Raw genomic sequence first — 19,243 nt, forward strand, 5'->3', positions numbered from 1 at the left:
CTAAAACTCTGCAGTTATACTTCTGGGGGAAAAACTAAAAAAAAAAAAAAAAGCACCTGCAAAACTTAATTGCTAATATGGGTATTATAATGCATAATGTCTGTAAACTATGTCTTGTAAAACTGGATTGTAATATAATAAGTAGTGTGAATAAATCTTTGAACTATGTTATAGATTGGGACAAGAACTTTGCATCCAGCAGTAGTAAAGTAATATCACCATGAATCTGTTCAAAATGTTCCCTTTTTTTTTGTTTTTTACCCACTTTACGTAGGTTCAAACACGTAGCGCTGATGAACCGATGACAACATTTGTTGTCTGTAATGAATGTGGAAACAGATGGAAGGTGAGGCTGTACACTTTTATGTGTATTCTCTAGTAGACAAATTTCTAGTTTACTTTTTCTGATTTTTTGGTAAACAGTGTTTGAGTTGTTATTAATCTTTGCTATTTTTTTTACATGGTTTTGAGAAATTGTAAATGAATATTGCCGAATACCTTTAAGCTAGAAAAATATTTGAGGAACATCCTCTGGTTTCTAGTATGACTACTTGCTGTGGATAATATAAGAAAAGAAAGGGTGAATGGTTAAGATACTAGCTTGGATCTTGGGAGAGGTTCATTTATATGCTGTATGACCTTTAAGCAGGTCATTCTCCCTTTGCCTTAATTTTCCACTTGCATAATAGAAATAATAGTGCTTTCCTACCTCATGGAGCATTGTGATGATAGATAAAAAAAAAATGGAAATAGGCTGTGACAGCAGGAGAGGGATCATGTAAATGTCTTCTATAAGTAGAAACAGTAGGATGCGTGCGCATTGCTGAACTAGAAGCTGTGTGGAGCTCTTAGGTTTCTCAGTAGCAGCAGCACCTGCAGAAGAGATGTTCTAGTCCCCTTTAATCTCCCAAGCTATAGGAAAACCTAGCCCTTTACTGTGTTCTGCCTTCCAGAAGGAGCAGCAAGGACCACTTGCTCCTGGTCTCTGGTGAGACAGAACAGAGGGGTTCAAAAGAGAGCTTGATTTTAAGTAAAAGAAACAGGAAGCTCTTTATTTTCACAATAAAGTGTGTGTGGGAGGGGAAAGGGGCAAGGGGGAGGGAACCTGAAATGAAGGATAATGATTTTTCTCTACTTCATTCTGCAGTGTGATAACGCATCAAGCATATCAAGAGTTCATTTTTTTCTTGCCTCTTAATTAGACTGTTTTAGCTCCCAAGAAGCATGGTTGGTTTCCATTTTCAAAACATGTCAGCAAAAGAAAGTTTCAGGGTGCTGTTCCCTTAGAAAAATGTTAAAGTGAAAACAGTCAAAAAGTAACAACATTGTGGGTCAGACCTACACTTCAGGGTATCTAGCATCTGCCAAGTTTTAGAATTATTTTTTAGAATAAGACAATGGCTGTTTTTAGTTCAGATCAACTTTCCCATTCATTGGCTGTGATCAGAGAAATTTAGCAATCCCTATAGAGGTGCTTGGATGAGAGAAGGTGGTAAGGATGCAAGTAGATGTTCAGACTGGTAATTACCACATCTTAAAGCACAGTGGCTTCCGTCTTTCTTGCTAGAAATAAGAGCTAGAAATAAGCTGTATACAGATATCTCATAAAATATTTCTTTTCTTTTGACAGTTCTGTTAGAAGAAGAAACTCAAGACATCTGGACCAGTATGAAAGCGGATTTTGTAATTAGCTTTAAGAACTAGGCCAAGCATCTAGCTTCCTGCAAATAAGACTTTTTTTCTTTTGTTTTGTTTTGTTTTTTTAAGCAGCATACATCTTTGGAGTTAGCCTTTGTTTTTGACACCACCATCACTTTAAATGCCTTCCTGTAGTTACTAGTCAGTAGGGCCAGGTTGCTCAGTTGTATGGTGTATGTTAAAAATATTTTTTTCATTTTTATAAGTAAGTTGACATTAAACTTTTATTGATAAACTTCTGATAACTGGTTTGTGTTTTCTTAACTCTGTGAATAATGTACCATGTATTTTTTACAATCTGTACCACACCCAACAGAAATACCCAAACTTCCTCCTTTGTTAAAAATGAAATTGAATTTGTTTCTTATTGGCATATTCCTAATGATTTTGTGGAGAAAAAGGAAAGCTAACCTTTGTTTCAGTTATATTGGACCTAATGTGATATACTTGCAAATGGTTGGCAACCTGGTGTGTACATAAAAAAAAATTATAAAATAGTAGTTGAAGTCTGTTTGTGAAGTTTGGAACTTTATGGACCTCTTCTGTTTATTTATATAACTTCTGTTGCAATGGTTGGATAACTTTTGCTTATGTAATCCGTATCGATCAGTTCAATTTATTATACTGCCCTAAAGCTTGTATATTACTTATCAGCACTAGATTTTCATTCTAGAGAAATGATTTAAATAGTTTGTTGAATGTGATTTGACTGTTTTGGTTTGATACCTGAATTCATTTTAGCCTTTTGTAGGTGAGTAAATGATTCTTGTGATGGGCTGCTATCATGACAGTAGGTAAACAAATTTATCCAAAGCTAAACTGGCTGGAGAATTAATGAGTCTTCATCAGTTCAGACATATTAACTTAAATTTGGTATGCAGAATAAATAATGTCTGTAATCATCAAACCAGATGCCAGAATAAGTAAATAATGGTCTTTTGCTACTCAGGTTGATAGATTTGTCTTGTAAAAATATATTTTCTGAAAACACACCTTTTTTAAAACAATTTTTAAATGCCATGGAACAAAACTAGTGTCAGTATTTTACAATATTATTTCATTATGCCGGTCTTTGTATTATCTGTTATGTATGTAAGCCTGAGGTGTGGAGGAGGTCTGTCCTAGCAGTGGCTGAGGAATGTGTGGGTAGCAATTGGAGAATAAATTACTTTGGAATAGGTAAATGGGAATCCTTCTTTGATATATTTTTTTTTTTGTCCTGATAGACTTGCATCCACATGAGTATGAGACGCCATGTTAAATTCTGATAACAGTTTAGCTCTGAAAGCCAAGAAGTAGTTTGCAAATTACTTGACTTGTTTAAAAAAAATTGTAGTTAACTTGGGCCAAAGGAAAAAGTCTATTCTTCCAAAAAAGAAATTTAATTTGGATAAGAATTTAGCTTGATGTTTATATCTTAGTTTAAAAAGAGAAAATTACTCAAATGTTTCAAAGGTCTTTATGTAATTTATATAAAGACAGTTTGGACTCTTAGTTGATCAGCTCTAATTTGAAGATTTTTATAACATTAAACCAAGTGGAAAAGTGAAGAGAGAATACCCTACAATTAAAAACCTTGACAGAACTGCTTCCTTAATTATGTATCTGGAGATTTTGAAGTTATCCAAGATAGCAACAAACTGACTTAATTACAGCTGTTTGGTGTCAGTATCTCTGCCCTTTTGTTTTAGGGCACTTTTAAGAGGACAGTTCCAAGAAATGTGTTAAGCAAATGTAGTCATAAATTGGGTGCCAGATGGATTCTGACAGTGGTGGCAATCTGAGTTGTTTATAGAATAGGCGCAGTTTTCTCTATGCAGATTCCCCGATACTCTGTCTAACCTTATCCTGCTCCTTTATCTTATGAGTAGCCTCTTCATAGGAGAATGCAATAATAATTCACTTTTCAAGACTGCTCACTGGTGTGAGTTTCCCCATAAGTTTGAATGTTGCTACTGTGGGCATACCAGATGGGGAATTGGAATGAAACACTTTCCTTCTTCCCAGTTCTTACTACCCACTTCATGACTTGATCATGCAAATATTAAGGTAAATAGTTATTTGCCCAAACGGCAGAAGATGAAGCCCTAGAGCTGTGTCCAGGCCCTAGAGAGCTGTGTCTAAAAACCTTAGCTCATTTGCTGCTTTACTCCTAAAGGTATCTGGCCTCCATAGGGACCTTTTTGGGGAGAGGGAGGGAGTTCCTTTTAAAATTTCCCAGGTATCTGAAATTCTACTTCTGCAATACTTAAAAGCACCTTGATAACTGTTGCAAAGTCTGTTTTTACATTTAAGCAGTGATTATATGGAATATGCAAAGAGTCCTTGGAGATGCACAGGTCTTCTACTTCACCTATGAGTATCTTTGAGTCACTTTTCCCTTTTTCTCTGTTTCTCTGGCTCAATGATTTTTTTTTTTTTTCCTTATACAGTGGAACAGTCTGAATTGGAAGTCCAGAGGGCACTTTCTGCTTTCCCTCTTTGCCCCCCCCCCCCCCCCCCCCCCATCTCCAGACAGTCTATGGCAGTGATTCTCAACCTTTTTGGATTTAAGGTACCCTTTTTTTTTTTGGTTTTTGGGGGGGTGGGGTTTGACTCAAGGCACCCTTCCATAACAGTTGTTAATTGTGTGGCACCCAATATCAAAAAGTTATGCTACACTACTCTACCTCCTTTTTGAGGCACCCAGGCATTGGGGTCGGGGATCAGCCAGACAGGAACGAGCCTGAACCTGTTATTATCTACTTACCTTCTCATACCTTGTGGCACCCTTCAAAGGATCTGCTGACACTCTCGTTCAGGATCATTGGTCTGCAGTCTGGTAAAGCAGAGCCTTCAAGCTGGTTGAAACTCAAGCAGGGGAAATGATTTGAACCATGGTTGTCTTCATCATGGGGAACTGCTGTAATGATTAAGCTATTAAATAAAATGGAGGGGCTGGTGTCCTTGCTCTGTGTTTTTGAAAGAGGTTACAAAAGCTTATGATTCCTGGGTAGATAGAAGCCTCCCGGTAGTCAGAAGCTGAAGCACCCAAGTGCTGGAGAAGAGTGGGCTGTCTGACCAAGCAGCTTTCTGACCAACATGCTTGCCTTGGGGATTCTTAAAAGCCTGCAGGGATCTATCCTTCTCAAGTACCTTTTCCCCCATGCATGGTATAGGGGGTCTGCATCTTATCTAGGTAGCAGTGCTTAGAGATGTGGCACAAAAGTATTTAAACCTACCCTCAGTCTTTGCTGACTCAGAATTTAAATTCAGTGACCCAAGTCATGCAGTCCCTTAAATGATAATGTGTTTAATCTAGAAATGATCAGTTGATACCACTGACCTCTACACGCAATTTCTCATGGAATGGGCAATAATTTTAATGTTAGTGAAGTATTAATGCAACACAAAGTTGGTTCACCATTTTAAAAGTGATTAAGTTAATTCAGTGTTTCCTGAACCTTGTGGGTATATGCCCCAACATAGTAAAGTTGGGCAATCTCATGCTCCCCCCACTTCAACTACTGCTTCCCTCACCACCAGTTTCTCCTGCTGCCATTGGTTGCTGTAATCGGTATCAGGGGAATTGGTACCAAGAGGAACCAATGGTGGTGGTGGTGGTGGCGGCTGAGATAGGGGGACATGAAAATACCTGACTTCAATACAGTGGCACTGCCTATTGTGGTTGTGATTTGCCCAAGTACATGGGGGAGGGGATTTGCACACATCCCACAGTTTAGGAAATACTGGGTTTATTGAATTACAGCACTCTTTATGGTACATTCCTGTCATATTTGCCAAACAGCACCTTTTCATTGCAGAATATTCAACCGTTGTCAAATGCAATTAGGGTGAATTCTTTTTTTAATGATTTCACATTCAGGCAGCTGCACTGGTTATTTTCCCTGCCACCAGTGGGCTCCTTTTACTGAAGGGATATTTAAGTGTGTCATTCTACTGTGACAAATCTTATCATAACTTAAAATATGTAGCCTGAAGAATTTTGCTTTAGAAGTGTTGTGTGGCACTTCCTTGAATTGTACTACTTTGAATTGGAATTTAAAGGTAACAATGTGGTTAGTATCAATTGATGTGCTGGCTGGAGGAGTCCATACAATTTTAATATCATTTTAGCAGATCCATGAAAAGAGCAGTCTTTAAAGACATGAATTTTCTGTGTGAGTTATTGGTATACAAACTGCAGACATTTAAGAGTGAATACCAGTGGCCTAAAAGGTTATTGTAGCTTAATGATATCCTGTGGTTTGATAAATGCTAAGGCAAGCCAGTAGCATTTATTTTCAAGACAGGATATGTTGATCCTGTGACAGTAGTTTTGCTTTAATTATATAAAACTTGTATAAATGACTTTTTGTCCTCCTATTAATATACTAACGCTTATGAAACTAACTTCCAGTTGAGTGCAACTGAGATTTGGCCATTATAAAACGTGCATGTATTTTACCAAAGAGAAATTCATGTATAGTTTTGAATGATAGTGATAGGAATTAGAACAAGTACACTGTCTTATGTGAGTTCCATTAATATTTAATACTGTTTAAATTAAAATGATGCAATGCTAATATTTCGTATTTTTACAGAATGATGTCAAGATGTTTAGGATCAACACTGCATTTCTTATTTGAACTGAGGGGGTTTTAACTCAGCTTAAAATTTAATGAAAATATAATTTCCCAGCAATGATGTTCCCTCTAACTATATGAGATAATATGGAGAAAGGAGAAATGGAAGCTGATTTTTAATTGTCCATTTGCTATGAAATACAGACAATGAAAACAAATGGTAGACACGATCAAACTAGATACTGCATTTACTTGAATCCAAGATAAGGTTGTCCCCTGTGCCCTCCCCACACCATTCAACATGGGAGGGGTGGGGGGAATCCCCTTGTCTTGGATTTGACTACGAGGCAGAGGAAGGGAGGTAAAGCAGCTGTTGTTGTCTGACTGGCCCTGAGCCCAGGTCAAGCCCAGAAGTCAGCTGCAGCATCTGCCTGCCCCGTATAGCCTCCTCCCTAGGGGCCATGCAGCAGTGGTGGCAGCAGCTCCGGCCTGAGGGAATGGAGCTTCCATGCGCTCCATGACCTAGGATGAAATGGAGCTGGAGCCGCACCTAACAGCCACAGTAAGAGGAAAGGGGGGGGGGGGGGTGGCAGAAGCTCTGGGAAGCAGGTGAGGGGGACAGATGCAGAGGCTGGGCACTGTGGGGCAGTGGATGCAGTAGGTTTCAGTGGAGACAAGTAAGGAGCAAGGAAGTCAGTTGTGCCCATCACGTGCCCCCTTACTGCTACTTTCCATGCTGTAGCTGTAGGGGGATGATTTTAAGACGACTCTGATAATTCAATTCTATGCATGGAAAATTATAACAAACATATATCTTCTATCTATAGAATCTAATTATTTGGTGGGGAAGGTTGACTTAGCTGATTTAATACTTTAAATTTCAAAGTAGTATCCTGACAAAATAAAATTCTGGACGATATCCTTTAATGTCAGTGACTCTTTTCCACTTAATATAATAGGCTAGCACATACTGCATTTGATTTAAGCACAGAGCAACTGCTCTGCCATGTTCCTCTCCTAACTCTTAATGAGGTAACATAGGGGAGGGAGAAAAACTTGAAAGTTCCATGATGTGACACAGCTTTGAACTTTTCTGAAGTGTGTGTCTGATCTCAAGCAAGCTGAAATTGACCTAGTTAAACTTTTTTTTTTTTTTGTCAGCTTGGTGCTTCTGAAAGGTCGGCTACAACTTAGTCACTTGAGTAAGTATAGCATGAGCAGCAATTTATTATTGATATTCCCTTTCATTCCGCTAGCGGTATATCATTGTGCCTATCTTGATTTTTGGCATCTGCTCAAACTACCAGCTAGCATGCATCTATAAAGTGACGCTGTTAATGAGATTGTGTTTTGTGCTATGGGTATGTTTGCATGAACTGGGCCAAGAATTAATGTTGCATAAATATCAATCGTACCCTACCAAGAAACATGCAGTGGCTGCTAACCTGGACTGCATCTTAACCAGCTCATGGAAGAGCTGTCTTCCTTTTTATATGGTCATTTAGCCTAATGCAGTAGTATGCAGCTATTCTGCAGTGTTGTTTGGTAAATACTGTTTCTTTTTAAAATCCATCTTCTTATGCTGACATATTAAATGGTATCTTGGTTATAGATACTATCTGACTGCAGCTGTTGCTGACAACTTGCATGGTAAGTCTTCTTCCATAGTACTATGCAATTGCAGCTCTCTTGATTCAATGAGGATGATACAAAGAATGATAGAAAAGTAGGGCTGGAGGGGATCTAAAGAGGTCACCTAGTGCAACCTTCTACTCAAGGCAGGATCATCCTTGTCTAAATTTATCCTGTACATATTTGTCTAACCTAATTTTGAAGCTACACAAACAACCCTGTCCCACAGAGGAAAACATCCCCTACATGACGCATTGAACAAAATAAATTAGCACATTCCTGTCTTTTGTTTTTTCCCCTTCAGTGGGGGAAGCTGAATCTAGCATTTGTTTCATATCTGACAGTAGGTTGCAGGATTACTGTAGCTTCACAGTAAAACAAAAAATGCATATCTATCAAAAGGAGTTCTTTTATAAGAATTAAAAGTCATCATTCACATTCCTCCCCCTCCTGTCCCCATACACCACCTGCCTTATACTTCCCTGGACTCATTTATGCATGCAAAAACACCCTCAAAGGTAATTCTCATTGCATGCCTTTTAGTTTACAGCTAAAAGGTACAGTGGGAATTATAGTGAATCCAATCGCAGAATAATCAAGCGTTTCATTTAACCGATTGTTAAACTTCCTTCCTGGTTCGAAAGAAAGAAACCTGGATGCAAGTTGCTTCCTAGATGTAATTATGGTGATTAATTTTTAAAGTATGTTGGAGAACCATGTAGTTAAAGGCAATGTGCTGTCTTTACTCAAATACCAGACAAGATTTATTGTATTACATTTGCATGTCACCCTGCCCACTGATTTAAATACATTGTCTATCAGGTAAGCATGCAAAAGCAGCATGTGCTCAGCAATGGAAACTAACTTTGAAGTTGATTAAATGCAGTCAACACTGAGAGTAACTGTAAAACACATGGCCCGTATTGGGAAAACCATTTTAGTGGGAACCCTTTTTGTGTATGGCCCTTAAAAAATGGGTGGATGTTCCCTCCTCAGGGAACTGGCACTGGGCTTTGACGTACTGCAATACCCAGCCAACACCAGGAGGGCCAGAGCCAGTCATAATATCATTTCTTAAGTACCAAAAATCCTACATTTGATCCTAGCCAGAAAGGTCAAGATGCTTAGGTCAGTGCAGTCCATTTGAATAAGATGTATGGTAATGCCCATTGTGCACAGTACATCTCATTGCCAACTCTTTCAAGTCATGGTGAGCCACTTGCATACATTTCTACGTTCTCTTCACTGTCACGGCTGAGCTGTACCTTTCCCATCTCCAATTATTTCTATTTTTTTACCAGCTTTAAATGCCTGGCAAACCATCACCAAATGGGGCCCCAAACAGTTCACCCAGACATCCCTCTGTTTGTGATCCCACTGATTAGTGTGGCCTTACTCTCCATGAGGTGGAGTCAGACCTGGTTGCCCTGTGCCTCAACTGCATCTAAATTTTTGGATGATCCCCGGACTCATTGAGAAGAACATCCAGTTCCAGTCATGAATGTGGTGCCAATTAGTAGGTGGATCCTTTGCAGTGGGCATCTGGAGTGAGCGAACGTGTGCGCACTTGCACATTCACACACTGTCTCTCTCTGCAGTCACCGTGGCTTAGAACACTGTTGACTGTGCTGGGGCCCAGTCCCATGAACTATGTGGTAAATCATGAGTCTTTTGGCTTTGAACTAATATCATGTATAGTTTATACTGTATGTAAGTAGGTACAAAAGTGCATTCATGGGAATACCTCTACTAAAAATTGTAGCAGTTTTAAAAAAGGTAAAATGCATAAATTCTAGACAACTAAGTCTATGGGTACCTGTAATGGTTTGCTTGTACGCAAATTACTACAGGCATGTTTATTTCAAGGTCAGTGTTCTCACATTTGTCCCTTATTTCCATGTACTCAGGGAGATCAGGGTCTGACAGTGGGAAGGGGCTGCAGGGGGAAGAAATTGTGGGGTGGGGTGGGTTGGGCAAAGGGCAAGGGGGTACCTGAGCCCCCAGACTTATTTTTCCCTACTGTAGCAGTGGGAGGAGGACAAATTTAAAGTTAACCTCCATTTTATACTTGGAAAATTATAATAAACTTATAAACTTTCCATGTATAGAATCTAATTATTGGGGTGTCTTCTTGTATTCAGTGTCATCTTATATTAGGGTAAATACAGCATTAAGGACATCACAAGTGAGCACAGATGGGTTATATAAGAATAGTACTTTCTTTTAAGTCTAATCAATTTAGACAAGAAATAAAAAAGCTGCAACTAGCTCAATTTCCTTTAATTGTATGAAGTATATGTATATTGCCTATTAAGAAAATAACCCTCTAACAATGTCATGTAATTTGTGAAAATTTAATGTTTGTGAACACAAAATGACAATTACTACAGATCTCTTGGGACTGAAATATTAATTACAATTTCTTGCACCTACTTCTCCAGTAATGAGAACAACACATGAGAATTGTTGTGCTTTATTTAAGATAGTAAATGCCCAGACTCTTCCCTCCTAAATTAACTTTTATAAACATTAATGGTATGAACTTTAAAATGTTTTCAGCTGACTCAGGTAGTAAAATAACACTTTTCAACAAAAGATTTTTATAGGCAGCATTATTTCAACCACTAGCTTCCATAAAATTTGAGGGTCACACTTACTTCCATGAGCGTACTGCTTACATGTATTAAATACCCTAAGACAAGTAGAGAGTACCATTGCTACTTCATAGCCAATGACCAGGTACTATAGTTATGGAAATGTGACATTTCAGTCTAGAGTAACCAAAATAGCAACAGCACATACTATTTTTACTTTGTCCATGGTGTGGGGGGAAGGAGGACAGTCAGTTTGACTCTTCAGGAAGGAAGAAATCATAGTTTACATTACTTTTAAAACAGTGTTTTTCTTTTCACGTAGTAATTGTAAGGTGTTTTCCCATATAAGAGTTTGCTTGAATTGCATGCTGCTATGGTGAAGAAGTACTATTTTTCAACAGTAACAATTCCTTGCATTCCCCTTTGCAAAGTTTCACTAAGGATCAGAAACTGCAATTGTGTTGTGGTGTCAGAGCCCTCTGCAGGTTAAAACATTCAGTCCATATTAAAATATGCCTGAGAGATTTTCAGGTAAATCCTATTGACTCTAAATTCCCTGTTCGTTGGTATAGCCCAGAGTTCCATTTTGTGTTTGTTTGTTTTTTTTAAATAAATACATTAATAAAAAAAAAAAATCCTATGCCTCTACAGATTTTTCAGATAAGGATCGAAGCAAGTCCTTATAAATAGCAGAGTTCATAAACCGTGGGTAGGAGTCTCTGTGCATTAAGGTGTAAATCTGGAGCTGTGCATCATCAAAAGTATGTTGTGATGGCTCCAGCATATTTCGGTTGATAACTTCCCTTACTCTGGAATCCAGGCTGACCTGCATATGCAAAAAAGAGGGGAAAAAAAAGTAACAGCACATGCATGCTCTTTCAACTCCACCCACTTTCAAAGCAGCACTTCCTAACAACCGTTCCCTCCCAGAAAGGCAAGGTTCCTATACATGCACAGAATATACTTCCTAACCTGTATACCAGAGGTGTCAAATTTACTGGGCCTCACAGATTAGATCTAAATAGCAAATACCACCCCCCCTTTCATGGGCCAAATCTGGGGGTGGTGAGGTTAATCCCAGCAATTGCTAGTCACAAGATATAATGCTTCAGAACCCATGGAATTTAGCACTGGTGCTGTTTACCATCTATTCCAGGGGTGGGCAAAATGTGGCCCCGCGTGCCAGATGCAGCCCACCAGGCTATTCTATCAGGCCCATGGGGCCCCTAAAAAATTTAGAAAGTTAATATTTTATCTGCCCCTGGTGACCTGTCGTGGCCCTTGATAGCTTGCCAAAACTCAGTAAGTGGCTCTCTGCCCAAAATAATTGCCCGCCCCTGAAATATTCCCTGCCTCCTGCCCCCCCCCCCCTCCCGCCCTGGCCCCCTTCAAACACACTTTTCCCCTGCTGCTGCCAAGAACTTCAATTTCAGCAGTAAGGGGGGGGAGGGGGGGAGCAGTGGAGACTAATAATATTAACTTCCTAGGTTACAGAGCTGTACTGAAACAGCAGAAATTAATGTAATTGCCACAAGGGCTCCAGCAGCTCTAGCAATGAATCCCACAGGATGAATCTGGCCTGCAGAGGTGGGTGGTTGAGCCCCTGGGGTCATATGTTTGACACCCCTGCTGCATATAATCTTTTCTGAATATTTGTAAAGCAATTCTTCCACAAAAGCAACCTCACTTTTAAATACTGAAGTCTATAATTTTGTCATTACTTATGAAGATCTTGGTAGAATTTCTTTCCATCTCCGTTTAGTACTTAATGGTATGAGAGACTTAATTTTGTGTGACAACTTGTTTCCTTCGGAATTGGTATTGTTCCAAAGAGGATGGATTAGGATGGATTTCATGGCAGCAAGAATATGTAGAAGGTAACTGCGACCTACAAAGCTACTGTTTAAACCAGAAGTTCTCAACCTTTTTAACACTCAAGGCACCTCTTGGAAAATTCCAGCTCTTGGCATTCACTTATTCTTTGACAAGAAAAATCTCTCTCTCTCTCTTTTTCCCCCCCCCCCCCCCATCTAATATATTGTAATTCATCCTCTCTCGTGTTGTCAAACAACACACTTGCGCACGCGCGCGTGCACACACACACACACATCCATCCATCCAAGAGTAGCCATGTTTTATGTATGTATGTATGTATAGATATATTGAGATATAGATATATCAATCTTCTTGTTGCAAAGAACTCAAAGACCACAACAGATCAGAAACCTTTTTGATGGTATGGATTCCTATTTGAAATCTAGATTTGTATACCTAACACTACTAATATTGTGTGAGACCCTTAAAAGAATTTCAAAGCACACAAACACCCTCATTGAGAATCAATGGGTTAAGCAAATCCTTTTGCTTATGTTCAGGAAAACTTGGACATGAAATGCAAATAGTTGTATCATTTTTTCTGTCAGTGGTGATTATGATTTTTTTAATATATTTTTGAGGTGACAGTCTTTGTAAAGATCTTAGGTGAATAGAACAGGTCCAATAAATGTTGACAGTACCTTCACCTGTATAAGTAGTCCCATTTGTATCGCTGTGACTGGTAATACAGTATATAATGTTAGGTGTATGAACTATGAAGCTTTGGAAATAGGTTTAGTATGTTGGAAGCAGTTTAGTGTACTGCTAAAATGTCCCTAAAACAGTCCTTTGAAAAATTTGAGAAATTTCTATAATATTACATGGAAAACTATACAATTTTGTGAAACTTTTTAAGGCATCTGTTCTTTCTTCTTGGGACTCGGGAAAAATGAGGTTATTCATCAACCAGATATTCAAGTAAGAGGCAAGGGGGAGAAATTATTGTCTTTTCCCTGTTATGCTTAAGAATTACAGGCAGCTTGTCACTGACTTCTAATACTGTGTATGAAACTTTAATACATCAGGGGAGTTTAAGCCAGGGCAGCTTGAGGCCCTCATTTTCTAGGCCTCTAGAATTAGCAATGCATCTCATAAGAATTACAATTTTGGCTTATTTGCCTTTATTTAACTGTAGCAAGTCACCTGGCAAGGCAGTATTAAAGAATGATTGAAAAGGGTTACACACCTCTTTTGGAGAAAGAATGGAAATATAATCCTCATATATTAGCCTTGCTTTTTCTTCAATAATACTTTTGTTGGATTCTTTCTTTAGGTCCTCACAGGCCATCCAGAAAAGCATGTTTTCTTCACTGAACTCAGTTCGGAGAAACTCTCGGAAAGCATTTCTGCCTGCTGGAGTGAGCATTAACTTGTCAAATGATTGAGCCCAGGCATTTACTTCTTCAAGTGTTGGAGTGGGGCTTGAGAGAGAGAGAAATAGAGAATATTGACTGTTACTGAGAATCCAATCACTAACCCTGACACAGGGAAAAACTGACCTTTCCCTGGCTCTAGTTGCTGTCATGCCAGACTAGTAAAAGTGATGCCCAGTGTTGTCATGCATATTCAGTTTAAGGCTATAAGAACTGTAGAAGATCTTACATTTTCAAAAGCACCTTTAGCAAATATATACAGTAGCCTTAATTTAAAGAAATGCCTGGAGTCACTGCTCAAAATAACTACAAGAGCAGCAAAAACTGATGTAACCAATCACCGTTCTTTCCTAGCCAGAATAAGCATTGTTTACACTAATATCAGCAACCTACAGTCCACAGGCCAGACTGGGCACGTGAAGAGATGGCCTGGCTCATGGCAGCTTGGGGAATCAGTAGCATGCTCCAGCTGGAACAGCAGAGGCAGCATCCGCAGGGTCCTACTGTTTTCCTTTTTGTAGCTATTTCTTTATCTGCAGAGATTTTTACAGCCCACAGTAGGAGCTGGGTCACAAGTGGTGGCCCACGGTAGCAAAACATTGCCAACCTTTGGTTTACCAATTTCTCCATTGCAGTAGGAATATGTATGCAGGCAAGAGCAAAGTACCACCAGGGATTACAGCTGTTAGTACAAAAAGTACACCTCTGTGTGTATACATTTTAGAGGCCTCCAGGTGATACAGCATTGGAACAGCTAAGAAAGGAAAGCAAAATATCTATTTGGCAGAAGGGAATCTATGTTCTCCCTTGTTTGCTGCCCTTTTACAGCTGAGCACTACCAACTGGATTGGTTAAAGAGGCAGGAGTTTAAAACAGATTTTTAGGAGAATGGGAGAATCAGTCTTTGCTGTGTTGTTGCTATGGTGGGATAAAGAATTTAAATTTTTTTTTATGGATCCAGCCCTAGATGTAATGAAGTATTAGGGGTAGGTTTGGAAATAGTTCATAGGTGCTGTTACATGGCACCTGTGGGTTACTGACAACAAAATGTATAGGTGACAGTAGGATTTTCTTTTGTGTGAGCATGCATGAGGGAACCTATTTTCCCTATACTAAAATATACGAGAGCTTATACCATTCCTCGCAGTATGGAATTCCCTCTGCTCTGAGTTCCTGCGATGATCTCCTGGCTTGCTCTTCATCTCGATTCCTAACAGTAAGGCTGCAAGGTAGCAAACAAACAGAAATCTTGGTCAAATTTTAAATAAAAGTTCAACCAACATAAGATAGTTTCTGTCTAGTTAAGGTAAAGCAAAATAGAAGAACAATCTGTATGCCATATTATTCTAACCTTAAACTAGATTTGCACCTGCATAAATCTAACAACATTAACACAAGTAGAATACGTTGGAAAATAATCAGGCTGCTTTCTAGCACTGCCACAGCAGAGTTTGGCATGGCTTTCAAAGCATAAAGTTTAATCCAGGAAAATGCTTTTGATGAGCCCTCCCTTTCTACGATGATTGCAGGTTTAGATGAGAGACAAATGCAAGCCACAAAAACTGATGTTCATTATAAAATATGACATTCTTTACAAAAAGAATGACAAAGTTCTGTCGCTGGTCAAATTCGAAATAAAGATTATCAAATGAGGATTACCTATCTCTAGAATGGATTATTTACGGAGTTGACAGAGTACATGTTTTGTTTTGGGTTGGGTTTGGTTTAGTGGGTTTTTTTTATGGGCCAGGTGGTATAAATGTGCATAAGATGAACATCTGAAATATAACTGATTCTGTCTGGGGGCAGAGAGATGCATTAGAATGACCTTGTGCAGACCCTCCAATCCTTTCTATGATTTCAAAATATCCCTTCTTTGCTTAAATTCCAAAATGTGTGGGGTTTTTTTCCCCTTGTACAGAATGGCTGTTGCATTTCAGCCTATGGCTGCAACTGAGAGGGGTAATCCATATGGAAAAAAAAAAATACACATACACAATGTCTCCAAAGCCATTTAGGATTTAGGATTTTTTGTACCAAAAGGTACAAAACAAATTATAATGCATTATCCATGATGAAAACCTGGATTTATAGGCTCTTGCTACAATCGTTATAAACTAGTGAGTTTCATACAATTTATAGGGAAAATCTTTGAGCTTTCAATTGCTTTGTTTGTTGTCTTACCTTTCTTTAATATAACAGCTACTTCACGTCACTGTTTTCACTTTAGTTCTTAGAAATCTCACTTAAATGGAGACGAGTTTCTTTTAAAAAGTGTAAATATTATTTACTTGCTTGCTTGTAAACTCATGACTTTATCTTATCTGCAACTTTGACACTTCAATGGGTTCTAATCTTTTTTGGGTTTATTTATTTTTTTCTTATTCTATGTTTTGTGCCCGTAATCTGCAGAGATATTCCTAAAGTTTTGCAGACGTTTTCGGACTCAAATAAATGTAGCTTTTGGGAAATGGGAAACCGCCATCTTTTCTCTTATAACATCTTGATGCAATGGAAACCTGGAGGATGTTTTCTACATGTCCCTGAGCTATGGTGGTCACACTTCCTGTAGCACCTCATTTTGTGTAATATACCTGTAAAATACCTTCAAATAAACTATTTTAATGTATTTTCTCTGTACAGGCAGACACACAGTAATTACAAAAGAACTATAATATATTGCCTTGTCCTTGGATTTCAAGGTGACTGTGGGAAAATACAAGACCCAATAGTGACCACTTTTATCCTGGTGTTTTGTGAAATATGAACAAACGTGTTGGTGATTATGGAAAACACAACAAAGTAATACTATCCTCTGGCTTGATGTATTTTAGAGAGAAACAACAGATCAACAAAGAGCACAAGTCTCCTTAAGAGAAGACCATCACACAAAATGACATTGGTCCTTCTGGATGGGCAGATTTTCTAGAAATGTAAAGGTACAGAGCAACGGAAAGGGAATATTTACTTAGCTACATCTTCTACAGGCTGCAGAAGGGGAAGAGGCCTGAAACTTGAATGGCAGCTGTAGTAATACACGCCTCCGGATTCATTACCCCAGCCCATAGCAGTTTGTTCTAATTCTAGTATTAAAAGGGCATTGAATATCATATGTTCTGTCTCAGCTGCATGACTCATACAGACTGTTATTTTTGTTCCTATTCATAATTTTCTCTGTGCAAAGCACTCAAGCTATTTTGAGGGAAGGTGCTCTATAAATAGGGATTATAAATAGATTATTTTAATTGCAGTTTGTTTCACATTCCTCACTACTAGGAAACAGTTGTTCTCAGAAAATTAGAAATGCTTTTAAAGCAAAGCAAAGCTGCTCTGTTTGTAGCCTGTAGCTGGTTCCCAGCCTATTATGAAACAAATAGGAATTTGAATAGTTATAAACATTGGGTAATTTTGCACACCCCATTGAGTAAATCATTTTCTTTGTATCATTTTAACACTGAAGTGCACAGAAAATGGAGCATCAGAGAAAATGAGAAATAAAATGGCAAGAAATAGTTTGTCAACAGTTTAAAAGAAGTAGTGAGAGAGGAAGTTTTTATTTATGTGCTAAAGAAGGGTACATAATGTGATTTCATTTCCTCTGGTTGAGAAAGAAGCACCCACCTGAAGCTATGAGAGTGTATAATTTAATATGCAACTTGAAGTTAAAAGCACCCCTGAGTTTCAGACATTTCAGCGGTATGAACTGTTGATCTACTGGCACTTAGAGGGTGATGCCCTCTCTTTCACTGTGGGCTCCCTGCGAGGGAAAAGGCCTTTTGCCAGATCCAGCTCAACACTTACTCATGCTAAACCCTGAGCACTCAGCACCTTACATGATTTTAGCACTTACAAAATATACCTCACCCCCAGGAGAAGGATGATGGGTTTTCCTCTAGTCTCCACCCCAGGGTCAGTCATCCCAAATGTCAGCATCTCTATGTTGTACTGTGTATTTGCAAGAAGCACTCAGTTGCCTCTTCTCAGTTGGGTTGGTTTCCTGCAACTGTTTAAGTCTATTCCTTATCTACCACAACACCTAGCACTATTCATATTCTAAGCATTAGACTTGAAGCAGAGCTTTCAGGATGGCAAATACTGCATTCTGGTTTGAGTAAAACTACAAGGGCCTGGGGACTGGTCTGCCCCTGCTATACAAAGTGATGAATGATAGAAGGAAGAATGAATAATTTACAAAGCAAACAGGAAATCATTTCTAGTTTTGGCTTCTCTTCCCCAGTATGTTCCTTCCAGTTTCCATCCCAAGTAATTCCTTGACTTAGTGCTGGTCATGCTTTATGACCTGTTTGGATGGAAAGTTCCCTTATCCTTGTGAGCACTGCAGTTGCTTTGACACTACTTATGGTTTGCAGCAGGTTCGGATCTAAAAATGGCACAAACCAGGTACTTTTGAATCCTTGAATCCAAACTTTTGAATCCTAACCCTTTAGCTCTACCTACATCTCTTAGAAGACTGGGGGGGGGGGTCAGGGTTACATACTTTTTGAATAAGGAAATATTGTGACCATATCCAAATGTGCCCCAATGTGTTCCTTCTTGTAGAAAACTTGTGATATGTTTTTGGCTGCCATCTCTTACATGTGTGTATTGCACTTAGCATAAGAAAGCCCTGGTCTGGTTGACCTCTAGGTGTGCTTGTACACTTGATGAAAATTTCATGTGTGTGGCTTAATGGCATTACACGTTACATATGTGCCAATTTTAGGGGCTTTAGATGAGTTTGCATCATTATAAACTAAACTACATATGGATGTAATTTAGTTTGCAATGTTGCAACATTGCAAATTGCAATGATGCAGCTCTCAGCTCCCCCCTCCAGCTGTGGGAGAAGTGGGCAGGCTCTGCAGAAATAAAGGATCAGGCCCCTTGCCGCATCTGCCGGGGTCTACACCCTGAGTGGGCTTGGGGAACAGTTGGATAGAGCCAGGGGCAGCACTCGGTCTGCTAGCAGTCCCCCTGAGTGGCCCAGGGGGCACTGCCACTGTGGAGAGAAGGACCAGGGTCCCACCGTAGCTGTGGGGCCGCTTGGTCTGTTTGCTGCTCACTCCCTGGCTGCAGGCAGGTTCTGACTCCGACACAAAAAGAAAAAAGAAAGGATCGGGGCCCCTCGCTGTAACGTGATGGGAAAATTGAAATGGTGGGCTTTGATTAAAAACCCACCATTTCAATTTAGGGGGCCTAGAATAAAACCCTGAGGACTAAACCCCCATCATGTGTACAAGCGCCCCAGGTTTTACTAGAGTGGAAATGTCAAACAACATCAATGAAGTACAGAATTTACACTATTTCCAGTATCTATTGATTGTTTGCTGATCTACCTTTTTTGCTCAATTTTACAGGGATTGAACCAATACCCGAGATGTATGTTGCTGCTTCAGGTGCTGGGAAAAATGCACAGAGCTAATGTTACTTCTCAGGATTATTCTGAGTTGGACTGAGGATGTGGACACACTATAGGGTTATCAGAGAGCCGTATATCTCAGATTTT

At 39.2% G+C, this 19,243-nt stretch overlaps 2 protein-coding genes and 1 long non-coding RNA gene across 5 annotated transcripts in view; 2 read left to right on the forward strand and 1 right to left on the reverse strand.

The window, feature by feature from the left end:
* Positions 1-1,937, forward strand: part of TCEA1 (transcription elongation factor A1) — a 40,792-nt gene extending 38,855 nt beyond the window's left edge. The window contains exons 9-10 of the mRNA XM_006259939.4: positions 275-346; positions 1,631-1,937. Coding sequence (XP_006260001.1) covers positions 275-346; positions 1,631-1,639 — 81 coding nt within the window. The 3' untranslated portion in view covers positions 1,640-1,937. The remainder of the gene's footprint in view (positions 1-274; positions 347-1,630) is intronic.
* Positions 1,938-6,840: 4,903 nt separating this feature from the next.
* LOC109285990 (uncharacterized) lies at positions 6,841-16,849 on the forward strand. The gene is made up of 3 exons (XR_002093923.2): positions 6,841-7,465; positions 7,876-7,913; positions 16,572-16,849. It is a non-coding gene; the product is annotated as an uncharacterized LOC109285990 (long non-coding RNA).
* Positions 10,236-19,243, reverse strand: part of RGS20 (regulator of G protein signaling 20) — a 94,275-nt gene continuing 85,267 nt past the window's right edge. For all 3 annotated transcript variants that reach the window (XM_019498708.2, XM_006259938.4, XM_059724096.1), the window contains 3 exons: positions 14,873-14,959; positions 13,551-13,785; positions 10,236-11,315 (listed from right to left, as the gene is read on the reverse strand). In XM_019498708.2, coding sequence (XP_019354253.1) covers positions 11,127-11,315; positions 13,551-13,785; positions 14,873-14,959 — 511 coding nt within the window. In that variant the 3' untranslated portion in view covers positions 10,236-11,126. The remainder of the gene's footprint in view (positions 11,316-13,550; positions 13,786-14,872; positions 14,960-19,243) is intronic.

This window comes from Alligator mississippiensis, chromosome 3, assembly GCF_030867095.1.
Source record: "Alligator mississippiensis isolate rAllMis1 chromosome 3, rAllMis1, whole genome shotgun sequence".
NCBI lineage: Eukaryota > Metazoa > Chordata > Crocodylia > Alligatoridae > Alligator > Alligator mississippiensis.